The 14228-nt window shown below is 39.5% G+C and overlaps 2 protein-coding genes across 16 annotated transcripts in view; one reads left to right on the forward strand and one right to left on the reverse strand.

Moving 5' to 3' along the window:
- DNAI4 (dynein axonemal intermediate chain 4) overlaps positions 1-500 on the reverse strand; it is an 88419-nt gene extending 87919 nt beyond the window's left edge. The window contains 2 exon segments of the mRNA XM_003990166.5: positions 333-440; positions 442-500. Of these exon segments, the coding sequence (XP_003990215.1) occupies positions 333-440; positions 442-500 (167 nt within the window).
- MIER1 (MIER1 transcriptional regulator) overlaps positions 483-14228 on the forward strand; it is a 60837-nt gene continuing 47091 nt past the window's right edge. For 5 of the 15 annotated variants that reach the window (XM_045035980.1, XM_045035983.1, XM_019837205.2 and 2 more), the window contains exons 1-3: positions 483-765; positions 1866-1966; positions 4693-4766. In XM_045035980.1, coding sequence (XP_044891915.1) covers positions 483-765; positions 1866-1966; positions 4693-4766 — 458 coding nt within the window. Of the gene's footprint in view, positions 766-957; positions 1083-1131; positions 1257-1865; positions 1967-4689; positions 4767-14228 lie in introns of those variants that run through there. The other 10 variants (XM_045035986.1, XM_045035989.1, XM_006934805.4 and 7 more) reach the window with 7 other exon arrangements.

Here is a 14228-nt window from a genome sequence, read left to right on the forward strand (position 1 = left end):
TGAGGACGCAGGAAAAAACTTCGACGACAGAGCATTAGTAAAGTTCAGTCCTCTGGCTCACTGAAGCTGAGGATTGAATGGGGGCAACAGGCTTGACCCGGCAGACCGGAAAAACCACCCCGGGAATGCTAGGAGGAGGAGCGGTTCTAAACAAAGTAGGTCTTTCCCGTAGAGCAAGCACAGCAGTAGGGGGTTCAAAAAGGCTGTACTAGGCCACGGAAGGCGACACTGCGGTATGAGAGCTTCGAGGGATGACTGAACCCACACGCACTAAGAGACTGGATCTAAAGGGGCTTCCTCCGAGACCCAGGAAGATTAGCGCCGGAACTTACAACCAGAGGTTCTGTTGCTTGCGGCTGTTTGCTGGAGAGATAGGCATGGTTGCGACAGGCTGTGGAGTGGTGGGCCACCCCTTCCCTGGCTGCTTCTGGAGTCCCTGTACCCCAACCCTCGGCGTTAGCGGCTCTGGCTGAGGCTCGGGAATGTTTGCCGGGCGTCATGGAGACGGAGGAACCCTGGCTCAACAAGCGGCCGCGCGGTTGGCTGGCGGCTGGAGACCGAGGAGGAGGGCGGAGGCGGAGGGGAGGGCAGAGGGTTGGTGGAGCAAGAGGAAACCCCGGACGACGACTAGAAAAAGGAGGCGGGCGGCCCGGGCCCCAGGCCCCTCCCAGGTTCTGAGTCTCCCCGGCTGCAGGCGGATGGATGGGGCTTCTTCAGGCGGTGGCGGCAGCAGTGAAGGTGGCGGCGGCAGCAGCGGCAGCGGCTGTAAGTGCAGCCTCCATAAACCATCTCTCCTCTCCTAGTCCTGATTGGGATGAGGGGCTCCTAAAGTGTCCTCGCTCCCCTTTCTCTCCTTCCCCTCCCCCACCGTAGAGTACCGCCCGGAAGACCCTTAACTTCCGGGGAGGGGCTGAGAGAGAACGCGCCCGGCCCGCTTCCCCTCCCCGAGTGCGTCGCCCCTCTGGGCGCATGCGCAGCTGTCCGCCACAGCGCACCCCCTCCTAGCCCGGTCTTTTGCTTTGGCGGTGGCGGCGGCGCGGATCTTCCCCGGCGGCCGCGGTGCGCTGGGAATCCGCTGCGGTGTGAGTTCGTCTCGCGCAGTTCGCTTCCGCCCCTTTCTCCTGTCGGCTCCCGAATTCGGTCGGGGTGGGGCTAAGCTGACCATCCCCCTGTGGCTCCGCCTCTTTTCCCCTGTAGATCCGGGTTCGGTCCCAGCCCTCCCTCGGGAGGCTTCTGCTCGCACTGCAGTCCCCGTGGTGAGCAGGGTCCTGGGCAAGCCGCCCTTTTTGAAGGGAATGAGGGAGGGCAGGAAGACTGAAGAGGGCATTAATATGAAAGAACGAGGTTCTCCTGCCCGATGGGAAGATCCCTGGGGACAGATGCCTCCCCCTCCTTGAAATGGCCTTGTTTTTACAGCTTTTCTTGGAAAGATCCCTGGCTGGGAGCCCATTTCTGGTCCTCGTTGGCTGTGTGACCTTGGGCGAGTCACTACCCCTCTCTGGGCCCCAGTTATCCTTAAAGCTTCCTCCAGCGCTAAAACTCTTAATTTTGCAGAAAAGCTTGTGCAGTTACAGACTCACCCGTCTACTGGGGCCGCTTAGCCCAGATGACGTGGAGTTGACTGAACGAACCTTTCTTCAATCATGGATGGAATGAGGCGACCTATTTATTGGGTCGCTTTTATTTCTTTACAAATGGCATGACCCAAGGCCCATTAATGTTTTCCTAAAATTGTCATGGGATCCTTGTCCTAATTCTTGGCCATCTTTTTAAAAATGAGAGGTTGAGAATTAGAGACATGGTGAGCTTGCGGTATCATCATCTCTGGTCTCATTACTACTGAGGCTCTCTTTCCTTTGATCCAGATGGTGTGGTGGCTCGATTCTCCCAGTGCCTGGCTGAGTTTCGGACGTGGTTAAGAACCAACTGGTTGAGGTTCAATGCAGACAAGACGGATGTGATGCTGGTAGGCAGGGGCACACTTGGATATTAAGGGAGGGAAAATCCAAACTCCCTCAAGTAATATAAATATTACATTACTCTTCCTGTATATTCCAGTGTTTGAGAACTGATGATGGGCCAATAATTTCCAGAGTTTGGGTGAGATAAAAATAACATGTCGACAATATTAGGACTATTGAGAAAAAAATCAGTTTGTGATAATCTGATAAAAGGGGTCGCCCGGTAAAACTCTATGTAAAAATTGTGAAAAAAAATAAGACTGTCCTTTGAAGAACCAAAAGGCTATGTAAGTGTTTTGAGGTGGGGTTAATAATAAAAACCAAACTAACAAAAAGATGATGCTGATTCTTGCATAGCTGTGGGGCTTCCGAATGTAATGCATTACTGCTTTGTAACCTGCATTCTGCCTACTAAAGTAAAGGTAAACTCTCAATTTATCTAAAATGTCATTTTAAGTTTTTTGATATTTAGGTATTTTCAACCAAATTGGTAGCTATCCATAAATTTTTACCTGCACATAATGTGTAGGTTGTCACTTTTAAATAAAAATTTTAGTAAATAGTTTACCAAATAATCTCAAAAGGGACTCATGGACTCTGAAAATTGTTAGGTAGAGAATTTGTTGTTAGCGTTTTGAATGCGCTGCATTCATCTGTTTCATTCAAACAGCCCTAGAGTAAACTGTTATAGATATTTTCTTGGAGCATTTTGAAAGGTACCTGAGTTGCATAACATTTTGTTTATGTAGTATGGATATATAGTACTTACATTTGCATCAGGTATTGGTACTGAATAACAGGTTATATTTCTTAGGTATATGTAAATTGCCAGAGACATTTATTTATTGGTCAGTTTAAGGTACTGGTTGAAGTAAAATTGTGACCTTAAAATGCTTTTGTTAAAGGAGAATACTAACTGAAGGGTTCCCGTGTGTGCGTGTGTGTGTGTGTGTGTGTGTGTATTATAACTTCTATAAAAAATGTTTAATAACTTTTTAATGGAGTATTCAGTAAATTGTTTAAAAATAATTTCCCAATATAATAACAGTTTTCAGAAGTTTCAACGTGGTGAAAGTTAATGTTAGTTTGCCTGAAAATAATGAAGCTTGTAGGTGGGGAATGGGAGCTAAAGAGGCATTTATTCAGGCTTTGTATAGAGATTTTTTTTTTTTTTGTTTTGGGACATTAGCCACAAACCTCACCTAAAATTGGAATTAACCACACTTTTTAGTTTAAACATTTTTCTACATGATGTAACAGAACTATCATTTTGGACATCACATTAACACGTAATATAAACTAATGATTTTAAACAGCTTATAGGTATTAGTGAATATTCTCATACTTTTAACTCTGTCATGTCTTGTTTTTAGCTCTTCTAGTATCAATAGGCATCGAAGACTTATATTTTGTTATTCCAAGTATAAATATTGATTGCTTGCACTTAAATACAAAGAAGACATCTGTTGAATTAATCCGAAGTGCTGAAAAACTGAGGGAAATGGATGGAAGTAACTAGGAGATAGATTCTGGTTTAATAAAACAATGTTCCAAACATAGAGCTTTGTCTGAAAAGAGCAGTGTCTTCATCAGTCATTGGAGGTGTTTTAGCATAGGCAGAAAAGCCTGGTAGTCGGGAGACATAATGAGAGATTCCTACCTGGACAGGGTAGAAATTGACTAAAGACACTAAGATTCTGTGGCTAATGAACAGTTAATTTTTACATATTTGTTACTGAGGAGGTAAGCAAGAGTTTTTGAGAAAGACTTTGCTTTCCTCAAGGTGGTTCCTAAAATTTTGAAAGATAAGTGTATCACAAGAATAAAATGGGAGTAAAACCATGCTGAGTTCAGGAGTAATGTGTTACAAATGACTTATAATGTTGCAGGCATTTCTTTTTATCTTTAGAATATCTGAACCTAAAAAAAAAATAAAATCACTGAATTCACATTTTTTTTAAAAAGGGAAGGAGAAAAGTGTAGAGGGAATTTTTCCCCTAAACGATAATGCCACTTATAATTAGTAAAAATGATACACATTATCAATAAACTTAAAAGTCATTTATCAATAAGAGGGGGATATCCATTCAGGTATCTCCTAGATGGGATTTTCCTGACAATTTCAGATTTTCCTGACAATTTCAGTAGCTTAAGGGACCATGATCCCCAGCTTTTTAATCACAATTGGGATGTTTTTGTTGAGGTTGAACTGAAGAATCAAAGACTAAATGGACTTAAGCAAGTTATTCCTATACTTTGCATTTTGACAACACTTTTTAAAAATTTTTCTTTTTGTGAACCAGCTAAATTTCATATATTAACTTTGGTATTTAAATGGAAAACACTCCTTTATCCCCATGGTATTATAAAGCCTGAGTTTCTACCTCTGGGCCCCTGATTTCTGTCTTTACCCACCTCAGGTCTGTGCACATCAGTTGTTCTTTGCCTTCAGCTGTTTCCATCAAGTGTCTCAAAGTGAAAACTATTTAAACACAAACCGACTTTTCAAAAAATGACTTTTATTTTGAGTCCAAAGGACTAAGGTAATTCAGTAGTGTACTTCTATTTACCTGTGCTAAAATATTTATTCCCCCAAGGAATCCTGAAAAACACTTTTGTATAAGTATTCTAAAAAAAATAAAATGAAAATACTGTACAGTAAAAATTGTTTGTAGATTTGGGAACCTTAAAGTTTTCCTTTCTCTTCTTTCCCTTGCTTTTCTTTCAGTAGAAAATGTGCATCAGATGTTTATGTTTAATTGGTTTACAGACTGTCTGTGGACTCTTTTCCTGTCAAATTACCAGGTAATGTCCTTTCGCTTAGCAGCTTCATATACCTATAAATGCACAAGTTATTCATGCACAAATTATTATTGGACATAAGAATTTCAAGTTAATGTTGAATCTTTGGAAAAAGGAAACTGGTTAATAGAGTCTAGACTGTTAAGGGAATACAAATTTAAGCAAACAGCCCATGTTGCACTGTAAGTGAAGTATAAAAGAAAAACTGTGTATGTGCACATTTATGCAGTATATTACAGTGCTGGCATCACATTTGGAAGGAATGACTTTTTATACTGAACTGGTTGATATGGGCAATCATTTTTTGAAATTGCATTAAAAACCCTTGAACATTTGAGGGAAAACGGGCTTTTTGAAATTAAGACTTAAACTCCTGGTTTAGTAAAATGTGTTAGTGCATGTTTTAATATCACCTTTGTATTAGCCAGTATCTGCGTTAGTAATGGAAGTGAAACATGTTTGTTATTTTGCAGTCATTGACCCTGCAGTCATTAGAATTGGTTTCAAGGCCAATTGGCAGTTCTAGGCCAGTATTTTAAAATAAACTTTCAAACTGTAGGCATTTCAGGCATTGCAAATAAGCAGGTTTTCCCTCTCTGCAGTCAAGTCGGAGATTATTTATATCTATCAAAGAGCAGCTTTTCAGTATTTCGCATTTTGAAATTTTCTCCAGTTGTGCAAAATTCAAACATTGCACAATTATGTTGCTCCTGGCATCTCAGGAAGCGTGTGAGGAAAAGCAGATGAGATGTGAGGATGGCATATTACCTATCCGCAGTCCCTTAATCTCTGACCTCTAAGGTTTGGGGATGTGGGATTTTACATTTCCCGTCGGGAATCAACGGAGAGAGAAATACTTATCAAGAGACAACCGCTTTCAAAGCGCACTACTTTGTGCCTTTGCCGTTGTTGCATCACAGCAACATCCGTTTTCAGCAAATGCTCTTCGAAAAAGGCCTACATGTAGAATGTAACGTATCTTTTCCCCTGCGATGTGAATGCTGGACACGGTTTTCTGGGCACTTTCCCTTGACCTCTCTGGTCCCTTAGAGCCCTCTCCTTCAGCTGGAGTCGCGGATCCGCTAAGGGCAGGGGAGGCGCCCCGCGCGGAGAAGCCCACCTACCCCCCACACCCACCTTGACTCCACCCCCTCCGCGCTCCTCCCGGGGAAGGCTTCCGCGGGGCCGCGCGCGCGCGCGCCCGCCTCTGCTCCTGCGCGCGCTCAGGCTTTTTCCCTCCAGTCCAGCTCGGCCGGGGCGCCGCGAGGGGGCGGAGTGGGGTGTGGTGGGCGCGCTCGGGCGGCTCCTGCGCGTTCCCGCCGAGGCAGCGGCGGCGGGAGCGGTAGAGACGGCGGCGGCGGCTGGAGTCCCGTTGCCGACTCTCACATCCGGGTTCTGGCCGTGACCCAGCTGCGGCCGCCGCGGAGATGTGACCCGTCAGTACGGCAAATATGGCGGAGGTAAGGGAGCGAGCTCCCCCTCCCCGTCCCGGAGCCGGGCGCCCCGGGCCCTGGCCGGGGAGGAGTGGAGTGGGCCTGGCTAGGAGAGGCCCAGCCCTGCTGGCGCCACTGCCCACCTGTTGTCCGGAACAGGCCGCGCTCTGGGCGGGAGCTTTCCTTGGAACTTAGTTGGGATGGGTCCGGGGGTAGGAGGAAGCGGAGGCGTAGTTGGACTTCGGGGGCAGTTTGAAGGGTCGAGTGCTGCGTGGTAGTGCGTGCGGAGAGGGGCGAGGGCGAGTGGGCGCCCTCCAGGCAGGGGCGCCGGTGGCGCAACTTCGCCGGCCGGTGCTAGGGGCCAAGAGAGAGGAGCTGCTGCTTCCTCTTCTTGCGAAGTTTCTTCCCTCCTTCACCGAGATGCTGTTGCGCCCTTCCGTGTCACCCCCACCCGTTTGCTACTGACATCCAGTCCGTGTTGATGGGGAAAACGTAAGGCAGAATGGCCTTCAACTCTCATTTTTCTCATGGAGCTAAGATGAGCGTGGAGAAATAAACGTAGCCTTTCGCGATCCGGCCCTTTAGGTTGGGGGAATCCCCCTGAATCTACGGAACAGTTCCATTCCTTCCGAAGGTAGAACCTTTTTTTCTCTTTATGTTTCGGAAGAGTTGCTTTCTACCTTTCCCCCTCTTCACTTTCCAGGCATCCCCCCCCCCCCGCCCTTTCCTATCAAGGCTATCTATTATTGTCTTTTTTTCCCCCTTTTATGGGAGTTTTTTTTGTTGGTTCCCTCCCCCCCCCTTTTTTTCCAGTAAACGAGTTAACCAAAGCCCCCTTTCCTCGGTGGTAACTGTTTTATATTTTGGGGCCTCAAATCGTGGCAAATAACCACTGTTATGATTCATTGAAACTTAGTGTTAACGCCTCTGGAGATTTGAATTTTTGTTTCTGATTTAAACCTTTAAACATTTGATTTTTTTAATACTTTTTTCCCCCCCTTACCCTCGGAAAAATTCGTTATTCCTTACCCCCTAGAGTTCAGGAAGTGATAGTATTTGGAGTTTTAAGTCTACTTTGAGTGAGAGCCTCACTAAATGATTGATAAGGCATTTCTTCTGTGTGAATTACATGGGCTCAGACATCCCCAAATTCACGAATAGGTAAAAAAATTTTCTTACCATCCAGTCCCCAATATTTGTCTTCATTAATTGCTGTATGAAGTCAGTGGTGAGTTAGGTTAATACTTTAAATTTGGGATACTGAAATACAGATTATGGAAAAATATTAATTTGGACGCTTTTTCATATACCTGTTGAGTGGAGGGACCTGAAAGTTAGCTGTTTTGTGGAATTGCTCTTAGGTTGCCCCTTCTGCTTTCCTTACGGAAACTGGCTTTGTACTTTTGTAGTGGAGTATTTGCTGTTAAAGGAAGAGGAGATTCACTGTAGCAGGAGTGAAGCAGTGTAGACTGCTAGTAATCTTTTAAAAAACATTTAATACTTTTGATTTAAAACTAAATTTAGATCTTAGATTTATTTCCATTTCTTTTGTTCTTTGTGGTTAAAGAATTGTATTTCAAGGCACATGAGTTGGAGAAAACCTAGTACTTTGTATTTCATTTAAATGTGACTGGATTCATTCCACTGGGCTGAAGGAATTTTAGTCCTGGTAAGATTTTTTAAGTGTTCCTTTTTTCATGTGTAAGTTGGGGAAGGGGTTGTATGTAGCTGGATTTACCTACATTTTGTTAAATAGCCTTCAGTGGATTCCCCCTTTCAGTGAATGCCTCTTAGATAAGCAGCAGTGTACTGTAATAGGTTATGTGGTTTCTTCCCTCACGGTGCTGCTCACAATGACTTAAGCTTTAAGTTTTGTAGTCCTATTTTAAGGCAAGCTTTTATTGAAGGAAAATAACTTTGTTTTTGAAAATACAGTGAAATTTAAGTTTAGAAAGCTTCGCCCAGAAATTTTAATTGCCCAGCACACTGAAAACTCAATATGTAAATAGGAGTATATTAATATTCTTGTTTTAGAAATTAAAGATGGTTGTATCATAAGAGAGGAAAAGCAATATTTTGAGTCACTAATCATTTCCTAATATTTTCAAGTTTTAGTTTTCTTAAAAATTGCATTACTTGGAAAATGGATTTCTCATGTTCAGTAAGGAACGCATGGATGGTTCAATTTCAAGAAGAGTAAACCTGAACTTTGTGTTCAGTGAATTTATTTAGTGACCTGAAATCTTTAAAAAAAAAAAAAAATCATCTTTTAGTGTTGGATAGTTTTGTTTTTAGTGAATTTAGAAGAATGGGGAAACCTTCATTCATCTGTGTCCTACAAAATACCTAAACAGGTGAAGAGGTGAAAAGTAAAATTAGTTTGTATTGTTCTGATTTCAATATTTTAGTAATTAGGATGATTTTAGAAATTAGTTATTTTTAAAACACAGATGGAGAAGTGCTTGCTTTTATTTTTATATGGGCACTCAGGAGATTCATTCTTTGTGATGCCAGTATAAAGCATCTGGTAGAATAAATCAAATGTGCTATTGCACTTTTGGTTAAGTAGACCTGAGCATTGAAGCTGACTGGTAAAATAACAGAAAATGCAAAGCAACAATATACATTTATTTGATAAATCTGAGGGGAAAACAGGTTATTGAAGAAGCATGTCTCCAGAGAAAAATGTCAATATTATGCTTCTAGGTTCGTTGTTGTTGTTGTTATTTCCTACATAGGAGAATGACCTTACCTTGTTTTTCCAGAAAAGTGTTTAATTCTTGAATACAAATTGATTTAGATGTGACTAGAATATACCAATTTTTTCATATTTGATCTGATCACCTAGGCAGTCTATAAGTAGGAAGTATGTGTTTAATGGTTCCTCAAATCATGCTAACATTAAAAACATATTTAATGTGCTTAGAAGAAATGGCACATACTCTTTTTCTTAATAGGTTTTTAGTAATATTTTTCATTGCTTTTTATCCCTTAAAATTACTTATCAACCTTCTAAAAGGAGGTTCTCCTAGTTACACTTAAAGGAAGGAAATTACAGGGTAGTTGCAGTTTTACAAAGGCAATGAGAAAGAAAGAATAAGAGGAAGAAATAGTTGATCCTTTGGGTTTTATAAGGAATGTGGTACAGGGACCTTTGGGAATGAACAATTTGTCTGTTATTTCAGGGTTTGTAAACACATATGGGACTTTTCTTTTCCAGGGGGGGAAAAAGCTACAACATAGTGTAAGACCTATCTTTTCACCTAGGTCATATTGCTATCATGTAAAGAGAAGAAGATTTTAATGAACCTACTTTTCTATATTAGTTTTAAGTATTTAAACCTTTTCAAAACCGATACATAATCTGTTTATTCACTGTCACATCTTCATTTATTTCTCTGGAAAACACACTCCTTGCTTAGTGGGTTTTAGTGTATTTGGATTTCATTTTTTAAGGAAATAGGATCATCTTGACCGTTTTTCTTGATGGTGTTAATTTCTATTCTAAACAAAACTTGTTTCACTGCAGTAGATTTAGGCCTTAAATAATTCTCTATAGTGGTAATGAACTTTTTAGTGTTTATACTTGAGTGTATTTAGGATTTATCCAGAGTAAGACTCTGGATAAATGTATGAGAATCTAATAAAGTTTAATTCAGAAGGAGTGATAAAGTGCTTGATAAGGTAGAAAAGGTTGGTTGGAGGATATATAAAAGTCGATTACTTTTAGAGAATTTTTCTACAGGAGAGTAATCAGTTTTTCAAATCAGAAATAAAACACTGGCATGCCTGGGTGGCTCCGTCAGTTGAGTGTCCAACTTTGGCTCAGGTCATGATCTTCTGCTTTGGTTCGTGAGTTTGAGCCCCGCATTGGGCTCACACAAAACCCACTTTGGATCCTCTGTCCCCCTCTCTCTTTGCCCCTCCACTGCTTGCACTCTCTCTCTTAAAAATAAACATTAAAAAAAAAAAAAAAAAAAAAACCAAACACTGCCATAAGAAACTGATTAGTAAAAATAGAAAAGTAATCACCTGTATAGAAATTTCTTGCTTGAAGTTAGCTTGAGTCCCTGTATGTTTCAAAAGATTTGCAAATGGTTTCAAAATTCATTGCAGTGATAAAACTGTTCAAGTACCAGTCATCACCTGGGACCCATTCTGTTTGACTTATTCTATGGCTTATAAGAATGACTGTTAAATTATGTTTGTGTAGATAGGAAATTCATAAAGTAGCACCCCCAAAAAAGCTTTTTGCAAATTGAGATTTTTTTTTAAAGGTCCTAGATTTAAAAAAAATTTTCAGAAGAGGCTGTTAAACATATCCCATCCCTTTAGCTAAGTATTCCTTGGTAGTGTTAGGTCTTTTGAGCAGTTTATAATAAAAGTAAAGAACTTAGATCTCAAAGGAAATTGAACTAGAAGGTATCTAAATCTTACTTAGAGAAAATGAAACTGAGCAGAGTTGATGCAATTTGTCCTAAGTTGTGCAGTTAGGCTGTGGCACAATTAAGAGTGGAACCTAGGCTTCTGAATTCCTAGTGCTTAATAATAGCAATTCATCCTCTGAGTTATTACTACTGTAGTCAATTTGCTAGTTTTACCAACACGACTTTCTTAATCATTTTTATGCCCCCAAATTCTTCAGGGGAAAGTTAAGTGACTTAGTTTTGTATGGAGGAAGAGAAATGGTGAGCACAGTTCCCCTGCTTTCTCCACCTGGAGGAGGGGCATCTAACTCCTTCCTGGCTTCTATCCCCATCACTTGAGAACCTCTGATTTAGTTAGCAGCGTCTATATTGTTAAGTAGGTGATGATAACAAAGAAATGGTGGTGGAATTAGTTTGAGGGGAGAAATTAGTTCAGACAGTTATGTTTATTTGAAAATATGCTTTTGATTGCCTGGAATATATGAATCTGATTACTTCATTTTTACCTTTTTTTTTTTAAATGGTTATATTCTAGATTACTGTGTTCTAGAGACACATTTGAAGATATCTGAGGCATTTAATATTTGTTACAAGTATTAGCAATTTGATCAACTAAATCATATATGTGGTGAAGATATAAAAGTCAGCTGTTCATTTTTTAATTTGATTTAGCCTACTCATACTCTGTGTGACTGTCTAGTTATGGTTTCTGTCTCAGATAATTATGTATGCACCTAAAAGAAAACTAGGTTATTTTTCTAAATGATACATTTGTTAAAAAAAAAAAAAAGTGGCTAGCAATAGGTTTTCTTAAAAATCTAAAAGTAGAGGAAGGAAATGAAAATTGCTCATAATTCCATAAGATAATCTCCACTGACTTTCTTAAAAAAAAAAAAAAAAAAACCAGTAATACTAACAAGTGGTTAGAAAATTCCAATAGTATAGAAGGGTATAAAATGAAAAAGACTTTCTCTCCCCAACCCATTCCCTAGAGATAACTATTGTTACAGGGTTTTGTGTGTACTTTTGGAGAAAAAAAAAAATGTCATTTATATTCCAGCCCAAGTTACCCCCTTTTAACTCCTAATATATGTATGAATAAATAAATAAATGTTTTTTACATTTTTTTCCTCATTCACCACAAACAGACTTGTCTCTTTTTAATGGATTAATAGTGTTTTGTTGCTTGGAAGAACAGTATTTCATTTCTAACTAATTAAATGATAGACTTGAAAATTTTTTCCCAACTTTTTGCTATGAACCACTTTATGGTAACGACTGTTAAACATGTATCTTGGTATGCTTTCTTAGGCTTATCAGTAGGATAATTTCATATTAGCAAAATGATCACTAGAAGGGTTAAACCAACTTGTATTTTTCTACCAATGATGTATGAGTGCATCATAAATACATTTTCACTTCTAATGAAAAATTTTCTTTACTATTTGCATTTTCTAGTTTGTGCCATTTCTAAAAATACAAAAAAAAGTTACAAATGAATACCTGTTTTACAGCTCTAGTTTTAAACAGGTACTAATTTGTGCATCATTAATGGTAGATGTCGCAGGTTTTTCTGGAAGATATTGTTAAAGATACCACTTCCTAAATAGACATAGATAATAGTCTGACATGACAGATGATAACTTGCTGTCACATTTTAAATATACTTTGAACAGATGAAAAACATTCAAAAAAGAAAGAAAGTAAGGGGGAGGAAGGAAAGAGGTAAAGAGAAAAGATTTTTAATATAGTTGTTCCCTTGGAAGGTATAGAAATATTCAGGTTGTAGACTTCAGTTCCACCTTCACCACTTACCATGGATCAAGTCACATTATCTCCCTGGGTTTGCTAATCTATAAAATGATGTTGGCAGAGTGGGTATTATTGCCAGGTATGTAGTTATGATCAAGTAACTTTATGCATTTGAGAATATGTAGTACTATATAAATGTAAGCTGGTTCTGCTCTTCTAAATACCTGAATAAAAAATGCTCACATTCTGTACTTAAATTTCCTGTATTATGATAGTGAACTTTTACTTTGAAAAATAATTTTTTTGCCTGCAGTTGGGACAAAAGTAATGTATAGTATAAAATTTTCAAATGCCAGTTTTCTAAAAGGTCAGTTTTTAAATTAATTGAGTATAATACACTTATAAGAAATATCTCACTCTCACCCAGCCCAAATGGAAACAGTGGAATTATATTTTGAACATGGAATACTAAAATGTATGTCTAGAGGCATATCTCCCTACTTCCCCTTCCCTATCCTAACCTAGGTACACATCAGTCAAATTACAGTTCTTGAAACATTCCAGTATTTCTGATGTAAAATGGTCATTAATGCTGTCTTTGAATACTGGGTGTTCTCCTTTCTGCCAGCTAACCGTACAAATAATACCAGTCCTCTGAATATTTGGTATCTTAATTAACGGAAAATATTTGGGACCTTTTTCAGAACTTTAAAGTGATAGATAACTTTACCAATACAACACAACAATCAGTATGGTATTGGCAGTAAGTGCTTTTTGAGGCCTTTTAAAACCTGCAAACGCCATTCACAACTCAGTGTCTTTGTTATTGCCAATACCTAACATTTGTGAAAATGTACCTTTTATTCAGAAGAAGAATGACATTTTTAATCAGAAACCCCTTTTTATCAGAAGACTGTTAAATGGAGTAATTATTAGAGTGTTCAAAAAGAACTAAATGCTCAAAGAGCCATTTCTCTTAAGCTCCTAATTTGAAAGAAATGCTGATTTTCTTGTTTCTGCCCTGCAATATTTTCAGAAGTTTACTAAAAAGGAAAAACAGCACTGTGAGGCTACTTTGTGAGTGGCAAACCTGGGACCAGATAAAGACAGTCATCGTTGCCGTAGCCTTGGACAGAAATTGTGCTTAAACTTGGGAAACAAAGCATAACTGCATGACATAAAAGTAGATTAATATTTTAAAATATTGATTTGCTGTGTAATAATTTGTGTGGTGGTTATATCCGTTTTGAGCTTAGAAGTGTGTTACTGTGCCCATAAGATGTTAAGCAAGCTAGAAACCCTTTTTATAGTTACATTACTCTATCACCCTGCTTTTCAGCTTCCTGTTAGAGGAATGGAATTAATAAGTAGCACTGGTTTGACTCTGTGTGGCAGAGCAACTTTTAAGTAAGGGTAGTGGTGTGACACTTGAAAATATATAATACTGACTACTGTCAGTCTTTTATTAAAGTAAGTTGATGCTATAGTCAAGAGCCATTTTAAGAATTAAAAAGGGAAAATAGGACCCTTGGGAAGTGTGTTTCAAAAGAACCTAAGTCACCATGTACAATAGAGAATGTCATACTTAATACAATAGCATACTATGGACAGTTTCAAAATAGAATTTTAACACCTTAAAAGAAATTTGTCTTAGATGCCTAGCTTTTGAAAAATTCGTCACTTTCCTCATTTTATTTTGTTCTTCTCCGCTCCCTTCCGCATTAGTTACCAGAAAGAAGGAAAATAGACCTCTTCCTTATGATGGGGTTATGTCCTGATAAACCTATCATAAGTTGAAAATAATAAGTCAAAAATGCATTTAATATACTTAACCTACTGAATGAACATCATAG

The sequence above is a fragment of the Felis catus genome, chromosome C1 (assembly GCF_018350175.1).
Source record: "Felis catus isolate Fca126 chromosome C1, F.catus_Fca126_mat1.0, whole genome shotgun sequence".
NCBI lineage: Eukaryota > Metazoa > Chordata > Mammalia > Carnivora > Felidae > Felis > Felis catus.